Source organism: Onychomys torridus, chromosome 2 (genome assembly GCF_903995425.1).
Source record: "Onychomys torridus chromosome 2, mOncTor1.1, whole genome shotgun sequence".
Lineage (NCBI taxonomy): Eukaryota > Metazoa > Chordata > Mammalia > Rodentia > Cricetidae > Onychomys > Onychomys torridus.
Genome location: NC_050444.1, coordinates 38,166,530 through 38,186,728, shown reverse-complemented (window position 1 = coordinate 38,186,728; position 20,199 = coordinate 38,166,530). Strand labels below are relative to the sequence as shown.

The window sequence follows — 20,199 nt, the reverse complement described above, 5'->3', positions numbered from 1 at the left end:
TCTTTAATGCCAGAAGAATGCACGACCCCTCTTTGTTTCATGAAAGTCACAATCATACCTTGAAAAGACTGAGGGAAACTAGATATTATTTTCGTGTAAATACTGAGGAAAACATCTTTAGTTTATCTCAGGCTGCCGACTCCTGGACCGAGTTTAGCTGCCTCTTCACTGTGTTCAGTTCATTTATTTAAACGTCATTAGCTGTAAGCTGTGGACATACATTTTAGGTAGAAAAAAATGGCTCTGAAAGAATGTGTGGACGGTATCTAGTTAGAAATGCAAACGGATCACTTGGTTTGTTAAATTTATAGGTCTTGGTTCCGTTCCCAAGAGAGAAATCAATAAACTGAAACATCAAATCAAATGCTTTGGTCTTTCCATTTTCAAAACCGAAGATTATAACTTATCCATCTTCTGTATGGCATCTGTCCATCATCTCTCATCTACCCTTAGGTATCACCTGTCAATCATCTACTGCGTATCATCACCGTCTATCTTCCTACCCTCTGTCTGTTTTCTGATGGCCATTCAAAAAAACTCACAATTCCTAGAAAGAACTGACAACAAATATCTTTGCCCCTCTTAGAATTTATATTGATATTGAAGTACTATACTGAGACTGAAAAATAATTATAGACACACAGTGGTATTAAAAAGTACTTAACCAGGGCGATGCTGATCGTGTGTGGAGTCACTGTATGGATAAGGGCTGTCACTTTCCTCATTTATCACTTTAATTGACATTTCAAGCTTTGACAAAAGGTTGTTTGCCCTGTGAAATAATATTAGTTTGCTGTTTTTTTGTTTTTTTGTTTTTTTTTTTTTAAGCAAACCTGTTTTGTCCTAGACTAAAACCCAAAATCAATGTGCTCCTTGTCAGACGCGGGAGGGTCAATGCTGTGGTTGTTTTGTTCCCAAGCAGTTATGTAACCGCGGGGACTTGTTTCTTTGCTTTCAGACTTGGTGCAAAACACATTAAAGCTAAACAATGGGCGGGATTCCCAGGAGCAGCCCTGGAGCTGTCTCACAAGTGTCCTCCTAGGTTTGGGAACCTCGGATTAGTTCCATTCCTGAGTGTGTGTGTGTGTGTGTGTGTGTGTGTGTGTGTGTGTGTGTGTGTGTGTGTGTGTTTAGTTAGCTGGCACGATACACTTCCCCAGGGTTGTGTTTCCTTTTTCCTGAGATTTGGCTAAGGGTAAAGGGTCGGAGTCACATGGATTGAAAGCATTTGATTGATGTCCAAGTCACCGCTGTGGCTGCCGGAGCCGCCTCCCCTCCGGCTGGGGCCGCGTGAGGCCGGAGCGGCGGGCCGGGCCGGGATCCGGCTCCCCCGGGAGTGTCCTGCTCCGGGTCCCGCGCCTCCCGCGCGCGTGCGGCAGCCCGAGCCCCCTCCTCTGCCCACGCCCCGGCCTCGGGCCAGCATGTGAAGCTGCGCGGTCGGGTCCGGCTTGGGACTCCGCGGAGGCGGCAACTTTGCGGGCGGCAGAGGCGGCAGCAGGCGCGGGGCAGCGCACTTGCCCCCAGCCCCGCGCCCGGCCCGCCACCATGAGCGACGAGAGCGCCAAGGACGCGGACAAGCAGCTTCGTCTGCGCGTGTGCGTGCTCAGTGAGCTGCAGAAGACCGAGCGCGACTACGTGGGCACGCTGGAGTTCCTGGTGTCGGTGAGTGACCGGCCCCGCGCAGGGCACCAGGTCCGGCGCATTGTCTGCGCCAGCACCGGGCACCCGTACGGGTGGCGCGGGGAGCCTGGGGATGGGCTCGTGGCTGAACACTCACGGAGTGGCCAGGGCCTTGAAGAACTCGCGTGGGAGAAGTTAACCTGAGGCTATTCTGCCTGTCCCATCTGCGCCCAATTTTCTTGATCCGTCTCCCAGGGCTAATTGCATTGTGTCATTTTCTTTATCCTCTTTCTCTCCGCTCATACTTGGTTTAAAAGCCTTAGTTTCGTGCTTCAATTTGCTACCTTCAGGTACAGGCGGTGTTTAAAAAGTCCTTGAATGTGGTGCAGCCGGACTCGGTTATTAGATCAACCGCAGTGAAGTCCCTTTAGGTATAATCATTGAAACGTTGGATTCTGAGGGTGGGGGCGGAGGAGAAGGAGCAGCGGGGTCACCATCCCTGGCAGCTGTTGCATATTAAAGCCACATGTGCGCGCCCGCCCTCCCTCCCAGCCCTACAATCTCCTTTCTCCTAGTTTAAATTTGCCCTCCACTTGGTTCCCGGTCCCCGGTGCACACCGACCCCCTTGAGAGTGGTGTCATAAAACTCGCTTTGCGGCTGACAACTTCAGGATTTGGTTGACTGGGCAGGAGCTGTTTCCAGGTCCCATCTTGACTCACCAGAATTCTGTCCCCAAAGCATTTCATTCAGTTTCAGACAGGAGAGGAGAAACTGTGGGAAAAAGAACTCCCGAGACGTCACCTAAAGGCGGGATTTTCCTCGCTAACTGAGAAAAAAAGAAAAAAAGGGAATTTATAGTCGGTTCCTGTCCATCCTGATAACCGGAGGGAGCATCCATCCTTCCCGAAAGGAGTTAGCTTCCCAAACCCTGCCCAGATCCTCAACCCCTCTCCCTTTCCTCGCTGTGTTCCTTACCCAGGTTCGAAGGGAAATGTTTCAAATACCGAACTTCCTCCCGAGATTGGTTCAGTCTGTAAAGTTTGTGCTTGCAGTCACTTGGCTGTGTCAGAAGGAAAGAACAATGTCTCAGAAGATGCCAAACGCGCAGATTGGCTTCTCAAATGTAGTTTATTCAAGCCCCAGGGCCCACATTCTTGGAGAATGCCCCGATAATTGGGGATGGGTAGGATTATTGTACGCTATGTAGCAATTACAGATAAGAGCATGTTTTTTAAGGAGATTTAACTTTTAATCGCTTCAAATTTGACTTTCATGAAACTTGGTTGGGAAGTAAGTCTTTGGATCTGAAGAGTGAGTCATTTCTTCTAGGCAGCCTTTCTGAAAATAGATGTAAAGGGGAGACTGCCAGTGCTAAGCTGCAGAAGCAGGCAAGTACTCGGCCCTGTCTCAAAAACCTAACTTGTTGATCTTCATTTAAAATGTCAGCTTTCACCCGGCATAGTGCACAGGCCCTCAATGTCAGCTCTTGGGAGGCAGAGGCCAGGCTGGTCTACACAGTGAGTTCCAGGTCAGCCAGGGCCACACAGAGAAACCCTGTCTCAGAAAATCAAAAAAGAAAGAAGGAATGTGCTGCTAATTTTATATTGTTATGGCATATTGGGGTTTTGTAATAGTAAGGACTCTTGTCTACATTGTCAAGAAGTCACTGACACCTTTAGAGCATTTAAGGGACGTAAAAAGAGAAGATGTTTTCCTCATTAATTCTGTATAGGTAAGATGGTAAAGAGTGACCTAATTTGCTTGCATTTTCTTTGTTTTGGGGAAATGAAATTTTGTGCTTCATTAGAAATAACTGGAAAACATTTCTAGATAATGGTTCCATGTGATTAATAACAGCATTTAATGCCCTACTCTGGACAGTAGTTGGTTGTGACTTGCTTCCTCTTTCCAGTCTATAACAAGTTACCCGCTCGTAGAGGGAGTGGACTGTGGTGACAGACCCTGGGCCCGTGGATGTGTGTATCCTGTACACACCCGTGTGTCTATGTATGTATCCCTGTGGCTTCATGCTCAGACCGATCCTTACTTGCTTTGATGCCTTGCCTCTGCCATCTTGACATTCTTACTAATCTTAGGTTTCCATTTGGGTTTTGCAAATGATGTCTGATGGGACAACAGAGCAAGATTGTCAGAGGTACACGAAAGAAAACCAGTCTTGCATTTCCGAACCTTTGCTAGCCTTTTCCTCCCTGTCTTTTGAACAAGGGGTCTCACGGTTTTATTTTTCACTGGTCCTAAAAAATTGTATAACTGTTTCTCAGTGGGTTTGTGTTATTGTGGCAGGGTGACCGTGTAATTTATTGTATAAACGGGGGACACTGGTAAGGGCCAAAGGGAGTGTCATTTCTGATCACAGTGAGAACAGATGTGAGGTTCCTGGCATGCTGTCAGGCACAGCTCTGCCCCTTACAGGCTCTGTAGAGCTTTGGCTGTGGTCTGGCTCAGGTGAAGGCCATGTAAGTGGTTTATGTTACGTCTGCTGATGTTACAAAGAGGAAAGATCAAATTAAAAAATTTCCTTTTCTTATTCTTCTATACTCTCTACCCCCCCCCCCCTCTGTTTTTGGGTCTTCTGGCATGGTGTTTTTTGCTTTGTTTTAAAAATTACATTTACCTATTCATTTGTTTTTGTGTATATGTGTGCTAAGACCTCTTGTGGGGGGTCAGAGGACAGCTTGAGGGAGTCAGATGTTTCTTTTCCACCACGTGGGTTTGGGGCATCTAATTCTGCAATCTCAAGGCACCAGGCTTGGCAGCCAAAGCCTTTACCTGCTGAGCGGTCTCACCAGTGGCCTTATTCATGGTCTTCTTTATGCTCAGTTCACTTTAAGGTGCTGAGAAGACTGTATTCGGTGTGGTAGCCACCATCATTTATATTGTGCTTTACAGTTCTCAATAAACATTTGCATTCTCTGTACCCGATGTGATCTCTTACATCCTTCCATTGCTGCTCTCTAGAGCTTGGAGGTCCTTAAGAGTAGTGAGGGAGATCTGAGTTTTATGGCCCCAGGACCCCTACCTTGGCTTCTCCTGGTGTTCATATTTGTTCCTTTGCAAAAGCAGTTAGAGAAGCCATTTTTATCTAGATGATCCATTCCCAAAGAACCTGGAGGTTCATTTACTTCCTGTGTGAGCTTTTTCATTGCAGGAGCTCATGGAAACAAACAGGCCAAGCAAGCAAATTCGAATGAGAAGGCACCTGAGGAGAACCTTCTTTTCTGGTCCTGACTGGCTCTTCCAGGCAAACATGTATTGATTGGATGCATTGTTCCTAATCCTTGTGTTATGGACGGATTATCTTCCTTCCTTTGCTAGATTCATGTGTTGAAGACTTAACCCTGCGTTACAAAATCTGGTGAATTTACAGATTGTGTTTTTTTCGAGACAGGGTTTCTCTGTGTAGCTTTGCGCCTTTCCTGGATCTCGCTCTGTAGACCAGGCTGGCTCTGCCTCCCAAGTGCTGGGATTAAAGGCCTGTGCCACTACTGCCCGGCCCCGATTGTGGCTTTAAAAGAGGGAAATAAGTTAAAATGAGGCTGTTAGGAAAGTCCTGATCAGTGTGACTGGGGTTCTCAAAAGAAGTGACTTGAGCACACGGAGACACTAAGCATGCAGGCATTTGTACAGAGGCCAGACTAAGGGAGGACTCAGAGAGAAGGTGGCCATTTGCAAACCAAAGAGAGGTTCTGATCCGGAACTTTGTACATTCAGAAATGTGAGGCAACATGCTTTGGTTTAAGCTACCGGTCTGGTATTTTGCTTGGACAGCTTGGGTTCTGGAACCTTCCTGGGGCACTGAGGGAATAAGCTGGGGTCAGGAGGGGTTCTCTACCCTCTACCACCTACCGAAACCTGGAACCTCTTCCTGTTTATTAGGCAAAGCATGGGGGGAGGAATTAGCTCATCTCAGTGGGAGGCCTCTGGAGGAGAGAAGTCTCAGGCTAAAAACCATCCATGAGGAAGAAGCCAGAGTTGCTAGTCTTGCCCAACTGATCAATCTTTTGTAAACACTCACACTGCGATTCCTGAAAAGTCTTGCCATTTCTCTTAAGCCTGGCCATATGTACAATGGCTTTGTCAGTTTCCCATGGGCCAATTGGTGTTCGAGTCCTTGACATGGCCTTTCCATGTCAATAAATACACATTCATTCAGAGCTTCCTCCACTCCCTACAACAGCCTGAGAAGGCAAATGTTGTTTATGTTAGGTACTGGGGATGTAAACAGAAGTTAAACATACTTTATTGGAGGAAAAAGAAAAATGCACAGATAATTACAGTTGTGTGTTGGAGCCCTAATATTAGAGCCATATGTCATAGAGGCACCGAGGAACACACTTGGTCTGAGAGTAAGGGCCTTTTTGTACAAGTGGTAAGTAACCAAGCTGGCCCCTGAAGGATGTAGAAGACTGTGCTAGATTAGAAGTGAACTGTTTGTCCCCAAGAACAGCATTGTGTTGTGGCATTGGTGGTAGAACTTGGCACCCTGGCAAATGTTGCAACTTTCTTTATGACTAGAGATTAAAAAGTCTTGCATGCTTTTGGGGTACTGGTGGAGTTGAAATCAGTTGGTCCAATATGAAGAGAGTTCCATTCTTAAGGATTCCTACTTTTAACTCAAGGCATTAGGGATCAGCTGTTGAAGGGACGCTGGGTGTGCTACTGGTCTGTAGTTCAGAGAACGCCAAGGCACCGAGAAGGAGGTGGGGTTTCACTTGTAGATTTGATTCCTTCTTCCCTTTTACTGCTTCCCCCAATGTCTTAGTCTCAAAGCATGTCTGATAGAAAAGGCTCTTTCTTAATCCTTTTCATCTGACACAGGTTAGAAGTTGAGCTAAATTGGTACTGTCTGCTGAAGGAGAGCACTGGTCAGTAACCATGGAGGTTATACAAAACATAAACATTGTTTAGATCATCCAAGACAGAGACTTGGGTTCTCTTTGAGGTGGGACTGCTGTCGGGTCTGTACACCAGCCCTGTTTGACTCCTAAACTTGGAGATAGTTCTCCTTTGATCTCCCTGGCTGACCCTTGGGATCTTTGAGTACTGGTGATTCTCCCGACAGTGTGTGGGGGAATCATGGCATCAGTAACCAACATGTGATAAATCAGAGACTGTGCTTTATGTAGAGGATGCTCCTTTAGACTGCTGGTCTCATCTATATACCCCAGCATAGTGTGATACCATGGGTATAAGAAAAATATCTATTGGGTTCAGATTTGTTTCTTAGAAAGAGAATCTATCCACAGAGTTGAGAAACAAGTGGCTACACCTTAGCTATTCTTACCATTGTGTTGATCCTGGTAGGAAATATACAGTGGCTGATGTAAGATTGAAGGAACAGAGATTATTAAAAACAAGAAACAGCAGCAAAACAACAAAAATCTTGCAAATAAATCCACAAAAATCCCAAGCCTTCATGCCTGGCAGTGGTTGCTTAGACCTTTGATCACAGTGCTCAAGCAGATGTCTGCAAGTTCGAGGCCAGCCTGGTCTACAGAGACAGTTCCAGGACAGCCAGGGCTGTTACACAGAGAGACCCTGTCTCGAAAAACCAAACAATAACAGCAGCCACCACTCCCCCAAACAAAAAAGCCCTAAGTACTCAACAACTATAGCACAATGCTGGGGTAAAACCTTTGGTATTGTGTGCCAGAAGGGAAGGTGTAGGTGTGATGACTAGATGGGTAGAACCATTAATTGAAAAATAAAATGCAAGGGACAGAAAAGCGTGGGGAGGAGGGAAAAATGAATTTGGTTTTGGACGTTTAGCTGAGAGCCACTGTTCAAAGGAAGTGTAGGGTACATCATTGACTTTGACCATTGAAGATTGAAACAAAGAATCCAGAGGGTGGGAGGGAGGGATAGATATAGGGGTTAGGGACAGGGATAGACAGAGAGGGGTGTGTTCTCTAATGTCAAGGAAGGATCTTGTTGGTTGAAGTGAAGTCTGAAAGAAGGAGTAAGTGGAGACGTGAGACATAATGGCAACCGAGGAAACTTCACGGTGCTTGCTGGTAAATAGGAAGAGAGGGATGGTTAATAACTGTGTTAGTTACTTTTTTGTTGTGGTGCCAGAAATCTTTGTTAATACCCAAGTGAAGGGATGGAGGGTTTGTTTCTGCTTTCAGTTTGAGGGAATGCAGTCCATGTTGGTGGGGAAGAGCGTGGTGGCACCGCACTGCCGCTGGTCACCTTTCATTGGCAGTCTGAAAGCAGAGGACAGGAAGTGGAATGACGGAGCATCAAGGCATGTCCCAGGCACCTGTTTCCTTCTCTGGGGTCTTAATGCCTAATTGTTCCACAGCCTTCTACAGAAGTCCCACCAGCTGGGGACCAAGTGTTCAGATTCATGAGCCTGTTGAGGATATTCTGCATTCAAATCACAGCAGTAGTGTAAGGACATAATTTCATCTGGAGGTATTTAAGGAAGTTGGATAAAATTGAGGAGAAGGAAGCCAACAAAGAAACAAAAGTGAACAATAATAACAACTACACAAAATGTTACTAAAGCTTGGGGCATGGCAGAAGGCAATGAGACATTCAGGTGAGCCATGGTGAGGACCTTTGCAGCACTGGAAGATGGGCAGGCATTGAACAAAATTCTAGAAGCCTTCCTGGCACAGACCATATCCATTTTAAAGCATTTTAAAGCACTGTTCCTAATGCTCATAATGCGTAGGCTGTCCCTTGAGTGTGTAGTTGCTTCTGCCTCTGTCTGCAGCTGGAACTGGGCAACCTGAGAAGTACCAGAGACCTGTGGTGGTATGAATGAGAATGGCCCCATAGACTCATATGTTTAAATGCTTGGTCCCTAGTTGGAGCAGCTGTTTGGGAAGGATTAGGAGGTGTGGCCTTGTTGGAGCATGTGTGTCACTGGGGGTGGGCTTTGAAGTTTCAAAAGCCCATACCATTCCCAGTTAACTCTATCTCTCTCTGCTTTATGCACACTTGTGAATTGAATGTAAGCTCTCAGCGACTGCCGCAGCATGGAAATGCTTGCCTGCCTGCTGCCATGGTTCCTGCCATGGTGATCATGGACTCTAATACAATGGAACCATGAGTCTAATAAATGTTTTCTTTTATAAATTGCCTGTCCATGGCATCTTATCATGCCAGTAGAAGTCTAACACGCACACGCACACACACACTCATTAAAACACATAATACACATATAAATTTTTTCAAATGAGTTATCTGACAACCAACGTGATTATATATATTTTTTTCAGTACTTCTAACAATGTATTGTGCAGGGTTTTTTAACCATATACTTAGTATTAAATACCAAATAAAATCATATGTCTGTATTTTTACACATTAGTTTGTACTGAAACTTGTTTTAATGAGCATCAGTTCTTATATTTATTATGCATTGAATTTGGTAATAGATGAATTTTTATTCGAAGGAGGTTTACTAATTTATGAAATTTCTGTTACTAGAATTGTATTTGCTATATGAAAATTAGTATCTTTGATTTATAAAATTATCATTGTAATTCCAGGAAAGGATCCCTGGGAATGTTTTTGCTTAGAAGTGCTGTCAATTCATGTTTTACATGGCATTGAGCATAACTCCTGAATCCTGAGACATGTAATGTGTAATGTGTTTGTCTTTTCTTTCTTTCTTTCTTTCTTTTTTTGTTTTTTCGAGACAGGGTTTCTCTGTGTAGCTTTGTGCCTTTCCTAGAACTCACTTTTGGAGACCAGGCTGGCCTCGAACTCACACAGATCTGCCTGGCTCTGCCTCCCGAGTGCTGGGATTAAAGGCGTGTGCCACCACCACCTGGCTGTGTTTGTCTTTTCTTGCTCTCCTCTCACACTTGTGAACCAGTTCTATCCAGTCATTCAGTGAGGGGAATGTTAAGGAAACTGATCATTTAAGTGGAATCCTTGATTTCAGACTTTGATTTTCTCGGGTGAGTTTGTTGTCTTCCTGTCTTACCATGTAGCTCAGCATAGTGCACAAAAGTGGCCCATTTTGCTGGAGAATGTCTATGCCAAGGACATTGTGTTTCCTCATTAGCGTGAAATACATGCTTTCCATGAAAAGGCAAACCCTTCATTTGAAAAGGTTAAATTGTACAATACTTACGAAAGGATTCCAGCGGTGTTAAATTTAGAATACAGATATAAAATATTCTCTGGGTTTATAGCAGAAGTTTAGCAGCATAGAATGCTGATGGCATGCATTCTTACTCTTTAAAAATGTTATCTCCCTGAGTCCAGTAGGGTCCAGGGTCTGGCTTAGCTGCCAGTGTGGCTGTTTGAGTTATCTCTGTAAGTTGTCTTCTTGCCAGAACCAGAGGCTTTGTAGATGGCGACATATTTTCAGAGATTGTGCAAGACATGTTGATATTTCCTCTAACGCCTTGTGATGCCTCAAGTTGGCCTTGTGTCCAGGCTCCCTTGGAATTTCAGCTCCCTCTTATTTGTGACTGTTGCCCCAAAGAAGGAGTTCTTGGCATTCCTCATGCGGTGTCTCCTTTACTACAGTTGTCCTTCTGTCCGTACCACCGTCTAGGGGAAGGCATTATGACACTGCGTTCATTCACCCATGTGCCGGTTCCTCGCCCGCATCCCAAGGTTATTATTGTACTCGTTCACCATCACACCGATGTCAGTTCTAAGGGAGAGGAAGGCCTTCATTCTGTGTGTGACTTTAATGTATGTACACAGTTTATTTTGATTGGATAGACACAGGTCCGTCTCTGTGTTCTTCTACCTCTTACTAACAAGATCTCTGGGAAAGCCTTCTAGCTGTATAAACACTCTTTATTCTTTTCTTCTATAGTGACAAACACTTTTAGCTCTGTGTAAAGCTTAGATATCCAGGCCATATTTCATTTTGCAAACTTCCTTGTAGATAAGATGAGGGATATTTTTAGGGTATGGCAGGGGATTGTGGACACAAGTGACAGTAGGTAGTTTCTAAATATATAATGAAGGGTGGGAAAATTTTCTTTTTTCCTTTTCTTTCTAATGTCTTCTTGGCTGGTATGAGGATGTGATGGCAGGCATGGAGGTAGCCACTTTGGACCATGAAGTGTAAGATGCATGTTGGGAATAACAGAGCAAGTAAATGGAAGTTGACCATTTCAGGGCAGGCTCACCTGTGTCTGATGAAATGCATTAGCCTTACTTTAACTGCTGTGAAGTCATCACATTTCAGATCGTCAGTGAATTGGCCAACTTAAGTATTTTCTAATTCTTGTTAAATTGAATGATTTCTTATTCTTCTCTCATACAATACATCCTGACTGCAGCCTCCTCCCCTCCCTCTGCTTCTCCTGCCCCCCTCCCCCCATTTCCCCTCTCCCCCAGATCCACTACCCCTCCATTTCCCTTTGCAAAGGAGCAGGCCTCCCAGGGATATCAACTGAACATGGCACAACTGAATGTTTTTATCATCATCATATTTTTAGTTTAATTTTAATGATCTTCTTTATTTCAGCCCCAATTTCCATGGATTATATCCAAACTGGTTGTTTAAATGTTTGTCTCCAGATATACTTTAGGGTTTTTCTTAAGAAAAAGAATAGTGCTTAATTTTTTTAAAGTCTGTGTGTACATATTCTTTTCTTGCACTACCAGGATGTTGTGTTTATTTTGTATATTTGTAAGGGTATTTTTTCAGCTGCTCTTACCCAGACCAAATAACATCAGGTTAAACAGTGCAAGAGTGTTTGCGAATGGGAAAGCCATATGTAGTCACCATTTTCTGAAACCTCCTCTGGGATCTGGTTAATATTTTGGCTCTGTTGCCTAATGGTGGTCCAGAGGCTTAAGATGCTCAGCAGCATCGAGTTACCCACAGATCTTGGTTCTACTGCTCTGTTAGCCACCGAGGACAAGGGGAAATCAGAGTGTGGGAAGTGAACCCAGATCCCTGGTCACGGAATTCTCCAGGTGGTTCCAGTGGACAGTAAAGGTGGGGGAAGCAGGCTACTGTACTGTTTGCATGGTGGCAGTGATCTTACTTGCCAGGATCCCTTTCAGTCCTGACCCTCAGGGGATGGAAGGTGGGAGACGAAGTAGAGGAGGGCACATATTCCCATTAAGTATGTGACCCAGCATTTACACAAGTCACTTTGACTGCCGTCTTTGTGGCCAGATCTCTTTGTAACATGACCAGATCAGCTATAAGGGAAACAGAAAATGTGCTGATTAATCAGACAGCCATGTTCCCTGCTAGAGTCTGGGAGATTCTGCACTAAAGAAAGAGATGAGAAAAAAATATAGAGGGGACCATTTGGTGCCCAGTGACAATTTAGTCTCCTACCCTTAGAAATGATTAATTTTAACCTTGGATTCCTATACTCTAACAATTTACTGTGAAAATATGTGGTGGCTAATCTTGGTTGTTAACTTGATAGAGATGGGAAGAGGGAACTCAGGCAGTTGAATTAGCCTGTAGGCATGTCTGTGTGGCATTTACATGATTGCTAATTAATATAGGAAGGCCTAGGCCACCATGGGGGCAGTAGATCCCCACACAGGTTGCCCTAGGCTGTAATAAAAAGTGAGCTGAGCCAATCAATCAGTGAACCAGCTGGTAAGAGCCCTCTCTGGTTTCTGCTTCAAGCTCCTGCCCTGGGTTCACTCCAGTATGGACTGTAACCTGTAAGCCAAGTAAATTCTTCCTCCCTAAGTTGATCTGTAAATTCTGGGTCACATGCTTAATGGGAATATGTGCCCTTCACTTTGTCTCCCACCTTCCATCCCCCTGAGGGTCAGGATTGAAAGGGATCCTGGCAAATAAGACAACTTCAACACAGACTAACCTAGAGGCTTCTATGAGAAGACCTTGCAGGGTTTGGAGATTTTATGTTATTCTTAAAATGTTCTAGTGTCTTCAAAGAATATATCCCGGGACATCATCAACAGGTATTATGTGTTTGCTGTGTTATCCCTGCGTAGTCCTATATTGCAACTCATAACATGCATAAATACTAATAAATATTAGATGGAGGTTGATATGGGTGAGATGGAAAGAAAAATTTAAATTTTCACAGTAATTTTTAGAGCGTAGGAATCCAAGAATTACAAATCCAAGGATTTTTAGGAAGCAAAAGAAAATTCCAAATAGATCCCCTCTGTGGCAGTTCCAAAAGGTTTTGCCCATGATCTGCCAGTTTTTGTGATTTGTGGGAAAGGTATGATTGATCAGCATGAGGAAAAATGAGACAGACGTCGGGACAGGGACAGAACTTGTTAACTTGGGAAGTTCAGAGATGAAAGAAATGAGGAAGGAACAGAGGTTCATCTCAGGCAAACCCTCAGGAGCAAGTGAGTGGAAGCAGCTGTTGATTGGCTGGAGACTGTCAGGGCCAGCCACCCAGTCATGACCCAGAAGTCAGCATGTGCCGCCCTCATGGAAATAAGAAGGCACAGTGGACCTTTTAAAAATAGATGACTTTGATTCTCCTGTTGAATTTCTCTTAATATAAATCATTAAGGTTAGTGGTTTCCGTTTAATTCTTCTTTGGATCTCTGTGTACTTAGTGTTTCCTAATGGGGTTTAGTCTTTGGTTTTGGTTTAAATATAGCTCATGTGTTTAGCCTACATATTATTAAGCCATAAAGTAAAATTAGTAGGCATACTCTTGGGAGCTCAAAAGTGTGCCCACTGCTCTGCATTTGGTGGATATTACATTCATTGCTTTAGCAGAAATTAAAAATGTAATTTAAACACAGATAAGTCCACTGTTGAAAGGACCACTATGCCTAAGTGCTGTGGATATCACTCTGTATAAATAAAGTGCTGATTGGCCAGTAGCCAGGCAGGAAGGATAAGGTAGGCGGGACAAGGAAGAAGAGAAGGCTGAGACAGGAAGGCTGGGACAGACATTGCCAGCCGCTGCCACGAGAAGCAACATGTAAAGACACTGGTAAGCCACAAGCCATGTGGCAAAGTATAGACTAACAGAAATGGGTTAATTTAAGATAGAAGAAGTAGATAACAAGAAGCCTGCAACGGCCATACAGTTTGTAAGCAATATAAGTTTCTGTGTGTTTACTTGGTTGGGTCTGAGCGACTGTGGGACTGGCGGGTGAGAGAGATTTGTCCTGACTGTGGGCCAGGCAGGAAAACTCTAGCTACACCTAAGAGTGTTCTTTCTTCTAGGTAGGCCTTCATCTGTTGATGGCCTGGATCAGGGGGCAGTAATTGGCACTGTAGCCATAGAAGGAAGCCTGATTAACAGGTCAGCTAAGGACATTTTTTTTTTTTTTTTTTTTAGTTTCTAAGTCAAAAGTAGCATAAGCATATAATCATACAGAGTGTCTGAGAGGTGACATTGAATGGGTGAACATAGCTTCCAATTATAACATGAGAATTTGAGGCTTTTTCTGTATGTAAACAGGATCTGCTGGTCTTGGGGCCAAGCTCAGGCATTTGGGCTTTGGGGCAAGGGCCATCTCATCAGCCCAGTATGGTGAACATCTCAGAAAATAGTAGATTGTCCTAGTTACTTTTTGATTACTGTGAAGAGACACCATGACCAAGGCAACTTATAAAAGAAAGCATTTAATTGGATGCCTGCTTTCAGTTTCAGAGGGTGAGTTCATGATCATCATGGAGAGCAGTATGGTGGCAGGTAGGCAGACATGACGCTGGAGCAGTAGCTGAGAGCTTACATCTTACCCACAAGTAACAGGTAGAGAGGGCGAGAGAGCCTGGGCCTGCCATGGGCTTTTGAAATCTTAAAGCCCACCCTTAGTGATGCACCTCCTCCAACAAGGCCACTCCCTCTAATCCTTCCTAAACAGTCCTCCAACTGGGAACCAAATATTCAAATACATGAGCCTATGGGGCTATTCTCATTCAAATCCCCACATAGGTAACCCTTTGAGATTTGAGAGTCTTTTAAACAGTGCTAGAAGTGGAGCCATGCCTAGGCAAGAGCTCTATCCCTTCGCCATGGGGTTTAAGGCTTTTAAATCTTAGGTTATCCATAAAGTTGAGGCATGTGTTAGGAACATGGCCATTGGACAGGAAACTTTTCAGAATTTAGTACTTTAGTGTTTAAACTCAATTTAGAACATACATTTCTGTAGTTGGGTTTATGGATGAGATTAAGGTTTCCTGCCATTTTTGGAAATCTAAGCAAATCTTTCCTGAGAGATGTAGAAAGTCAGCTAGTATATATGGGTACTTTTTTTTAAAAACAAGAAAAAGCCTGCTATTGAATTTAAAGAAAAACATGCATGTGTACTTCCTATTTTGTACTATATAACTTCCCTACAAATATTTCTTTTCCAGACTGTCAGAATTCAAGGGTCTAAGTCCTTTGTTATGATCTTGATTTTTCTTTACACTATAACATATAAGTGAAGTTTACAGTAATTAAAAAAAATATGGAACTTTAGAATTCTGTTTTTTTTTTTTTTTTTTAAAGCCACAAAATGGAACAGGAGTGATTTTTTGGTTGTTGTTATTATTCCTGTCCATACCAACTTTATTGGTTTATGGGAGGAAAAAAAAATCTTCTTTTTAGTAATTAATAGTTTATAGTTAAGGCAATTAAAACAATGTCTCTAATATATTCACCGTAGGATTTATTTTTTTTCTAAGAATTGCTTTCAAAATCATAGGTCTTGTTTTCTTTTTCTCTTTCTTCTTTTCCTTCTTCTTGTTTTTAAACAGATTCATCAGCATAGCTCCAGCTAGCCTTAAACTCATTATTGACTTCAATGTAAGAGACAGATGTATAGTTTTTTGAGGTGCAAACTATAAATATGCTTCTTTACTCTGCTATGTGTTTATACCATCAAGGAGCATTGTTTGTTTTTAAAATACAGGGCCTCACTATGTAGCCTTGGCTAACTTGGAGCTCACTATGGACACCAGGCTGGCCTTGAACTCATAGAGAGATCTGCCTACCTCGGCCTCTCTACCTCCTGAGTACTGTGGCATGTGACTCCCACCCCTGGCAAGGACCCTGTTTTGTGGATGGTCAATTTTCCTACCCTAGCAGCTCTGTACCCAAGGACCAGAAACCACTGTTCAAATCCCCAGGCAGTGGTGACTTGGTAGCACATGCTTGGGGAAGGTCAGTCTCTAGCAAAGTGGGGATCCTAGCCCTGAATGAGTGGGGTGAGGGTGGAGACAGATCTTGAACATGCAGCAGAACCAGAAGGCATTTTTGTGACCATTACCTGGGATCCTCCCTGACACTGAGTCCAAAGCCAGTATGTGAAATGCTCTCATTCCTGTCTCCTAGTTGGGGATTTTCCCTCATAAGGAAGAGGAAGAGAGAGTTTTTGCAAGCCCTGTCTCCATAATGTAGTCTTCTGCTGATGGCCCTATAGGAGCCTGTCCCTTGGGATGATAGGCAGCTGTATGGCAGCCTTCTGGGTCCATAAAGTGTCACTGGGAGCAGCTGTCAGAGGCTGTGTAGAAGGAAAGGCCACTTAAGTAGTGTGGCGAACATTCCCTTTCTCCTCAGCATCCTGGGGCTTGATTCCTTCATTCTTCAGAGTCTGGAAGCCTGGACGATGGAGCCGAAGTCCTTATGGGGTTAGTTCTGAAAATGATGATGTCTTTTGTGGAACATCGTACAGCTCACACAAAGGGATGGAAATAGGCTTATTAAGATCATCAACTGCCAACTTAAGAGTAGGAATTGGTGAATCATTTTACCGATACTGAGTTTTAAAAAATGTCACCGAAGGGAAGGGATTTTGCTGTCTGAGTTTTTTTGATAAGGTTTTGGGCTTTCCTCTCCTGTGTTTCTATGAGGAGACCTTTCTATGGCTCATACATCATACAAGTTAAAAGGAAGTGCAAACACAATTGGCCCAGAAGGTTGCAGTCCGTTCCAGCCCCTTCTCTTTTGTGCTGTTTGTGACTGGTCTGCCTGATTGTTTCTGAGTAAGGGAAAACTTGGCTTTCTTATCTACACTTTATCAGGGAAACCGATTCTGACTGTGACGGGAACCTGGCAATGGGAGGGTTAAAAATCAGCCTGACTGCCACCAGCCAGTGGATACAGGCAAGTCAGTATATGACAGTGGACTTTAAAGGTAATGTTTGCCTAGTGAAAACTGGATTCTTGGAAATCAGATACACAGCATCCCTTTAATTCTTTCAGAAAAAAAATCTAAGCCCACAAGCAGCTCTGACATGGAGGCTTTGTGTTTTCGGGCTCTGTTCCTCTCTCTCTCTTATTGCTCATCTGGGCCCTTTGGATGGTGTTGTTCTTGGGGGTCACTCTTTCTGGAGTCTGCCAAGGAGGAGGCTGCTGAGTGCTGATGGCTAAGGAGCCATGGGGCAGAGTTCACAGTGGGTGTGGCCAGAGTTACCGCTGGGAAGACAGGCCTCACTGAGGGCCTGGCTTAAGTCTTAGATTCTAAGATAGTATCTGTTAGAGGTTGGGAGTCCTGAAAGGAAGAGGAGTTAGTGGCTGACCCAGCTGAGGTCTGTGGTCTAGGACTGCCCAGACAAAGCAGCCAGTTTGTAGGATCTCTGCCACCTTTTAGAGTTAGGACCTGTACTTCCCATTGCCCTGCTGGTCCTGGCTTATTCCGGCTTGCTCACCACTCCCTTCCTTTCTCCCTTTTTTCCTTTGTAGAGCCTGGGGCAGACACAGTTTTCCTGGACTGCCTGGGAGTTGAACTTCAGGCTTGTGATAAGTCCAAGGGACAGACTGTCTCCTGAAGATAAGGCTCAGCATTAATAACTGTAGCCCACATGGTGATGCGTTTTGACTGCTTCTGTTAAACTTATTTCATGGGAGATGAAAGTAATTATTTGAACTATGTGTTTCTAGTTACTCTTCCTAGGCCATTTTTCACCTAGGAAGGCTTATTAATGTTTTATGATTATTGAGTAATTTAGAAGAGTATTTACCACCCACAGGGACCTCCCTTAATAAATCAAATCTGGTCCCATCTGGAGATGAAGCCATTAAGTAAGACTTGGGAAGCTGACAGCTTGCTTGAAGGCTGCTGATTATTTTGGTCAGCAGGTCTGTTTGGCTCTCACTGTGTACATTTGGGAAGGTCCTTCCTCCAGCTCACATGTGTATCCAGGTGTGTACAAGGGGAATAGACTCCAAATAAAAGCAATAGTGGGAGGGAGTTGGGGGGGAGGGAGGGAGAGAAGGAGAGAATCTCATGCCTTCCTTTGAACTCAGTTCTAGTCTTACTCTATGAGTAAAATCTGTCACTTGATTTGTTCAGATCCCAGCACCTTGAATATTTTCTCCTTTGATTGGCTATATTGTTACTAGGATTTATCTAGCAATTCTGGAAACACAGAAGAAGGAATAAGAGGGAAATCAATTATCCTCATTTTAAAAGACCAAAGTTCAAAATCAGCTGCCTTACTAATAAACCTGATGTGTGGATTTGAGTAGCAGTTTTTGGCTGCAAGGTTAATGTTGGCTTCCCAAAGGCTCTAAATTTCATGGAAAGCAGTCTAACATCCATATGAAGTTGAGTCATCAAATTTCCACCCCATATCCCAAACCAGAAATGAATAGAAAACCCCAACCCTCCAAACCTCAAACCAAAGCTTTTCCAATTCATAGAAAGAAAGGCTGTGATGACCATCAGCCTTTCAACAACATGGGATTCATTATCCTAGCAAAAATAACAATACCCATCATCTAGTTGCATGGCTCTGATGGAACCAATTTACACATAAAGGCTGATATTTTGCTCTGCAGTTCTAAGTCCCACCAACCTCCTACAGAGATGGGGCTGGGCTACTAGTTTGAGAAAATCTACCAACCATTCCTGGAGCTTGAGTTCTCACAGTAATACCACCAACTCCTGTTGTAACAGGGCTGGCAGAAATGCAGATATTCAAAAGAGATGCAGGTCTCTCAATGTGGCTATTCCAACAGTGGATGCCAAAGAAATGGAAATTTCCCCAGGCATCTCACCCTGGGAGAAGGAAAAGGCCCCAGCCAGAGGGAGATCTTGTCTCCAGGAAAGCAATTTCACAGGACTCTACAGCTCTTCAGATCACTTTAAGCCCAGACAGCTATGGGTCAGTGGTAGGCAGAACCACACCTTGACTTGCACTGCTCAGATTTGCATATTTTTTTGCCCTCTATTTAAGTTTAATCTCAGTTCTGAACCCCAAAGTCAGACTTTGGGAGTTCAGTGGATCTCTTTGTTCCTGTTCCCAAAGTGGCCACAATGAATGCATCTCCTTTTTCCCACTTTTCACTTGAATTTTGATCTTTTCATTGACTTATTGAAGACAGATGACCAAACCTAACTTAGGGCACAGGTTGTGACCCCCAAGTTTGATAACAATGTCTTCTTGGTCCAAAGTTAAATTTTGAGTAAGCAATGTGAACTGAATCAGGGGAAAATCCTTCTCTTCGATGGCTGTAATCCCAGTGCAGTTATGAACAGCAGCTACCAGGGAGTTCCAGATTGGAAGGGAGCTGGGATGCCACCTGTGGACACAGGAGGGATGGCACTCTTTGACACTGTCTTGCAATTACTCTTACCCTCATTAACATTTTGCAAACTTTGCTAACAGAGTAAAGCCTATGATATTTGAGTAGATTATACTTTTGGCATTAAAAGACAAAAACAAACCAACTACCACAACCCTCCCCCAGCCAAACAAACAACCAACATCCCCCATAGCTCTTACCATAATCCAAAGCCAAATTTGAGTGACTTTGGCCCAGGAATACAGATTTAGGGTATCCCAAATTCCATCTTCCAACATGGAAGAAGTTTAATAGTTTTACAGAACAAAGAAAGTTAGAGTCAATTTTTGCTTACTTGACTTTATTAAATTTTAAAGTGCATTGGTGGGTCCACCAGAGGGGAGTTGACATCCAAATGGGGAAGCTCTCCTGCAGGTCTCGGTTGCTGTCCGATGCATTCTTAGCTTTCGGGTTGGTGGAAACTAGTGCTCTGCTAAGATAATAGATTCCAAATGTTTTTTTTTTTAAAATTTTTATTTTGAGATTATAATTTAATTACAGCATCTTCCCCTTCCCTTTCGTCCCTCTACATCTTCCCATATACGCCCTCCTGTTGTCCTTAAAATGCATGGCCTCTTTTTTCACTAATTATTAGTTCATGCATATGTGTGTTTTATTTACTAGTTACAGGTTGTTAGTTCTGACACAAAAGTGGCCAAGGAGTGGTTGTCCAGGGGCCTAAAGCTAGCCAGAGATGAGGTGATTAGCCATTGGACCTGCAGCATTCCAAGCCCTCCACATCATTGCAGTTCTGATCCATCAGTCAGTCTTTTTAGACACAGCTTCTTTCCTAGCCTCGTTGGAAGGTTTTGCTTTTGTAGTACATTGGTTACAATGGTCTGGTTGAAGATTGGTATAGGAGAACCATGAGGAGTGATGAAGTTGTGGGTCAGGACCACCTAAGGTACCCTGGCACTAGAGTGTGGACTCAAAGGAATGCTATATGTAGTAAAGTTTTTGACTAAGGGAGTCACAGAACTGAGTCTTGGTAGGATGAGCCTTTCAGTCTTGGAGTCTAGAATGACTCTGTTGGGCCCAGTTGGGACTAGAGAAAGGTAGCCCATGAAGCTTAGCACAAGTCAGGCAGACTAATCCATTGAG

General features: G+C 43.8%; 1 protein-coding gene across 1 annotated transcript in view; it reads left to right on the top strand.

The window, feature by feature from the left end:
• Positions 1-1,020: 1,020 nt before the first annotated feature.
• Prex2 (phosphatidylinositol-3,4,5-trisphosphate dependent Rac exchange factor 2) overlaps positions 1,021-20,199 on the top strand; it is a 297,248-nt gene continuing 278,069 nt past the window's right edge. The window contains exon 1 of the mRNA XM_036177419.1: positions 1,021-1,662. Within this exon, the coding sequence (XP_036033312.1) occupies positions 1,546-1,662 (117 nt within the window). The 5' untranslated portion in view covers positions 1,021-1,545. The remainder of the gene's footprint in view (positions 1,663-20,199) is intronic.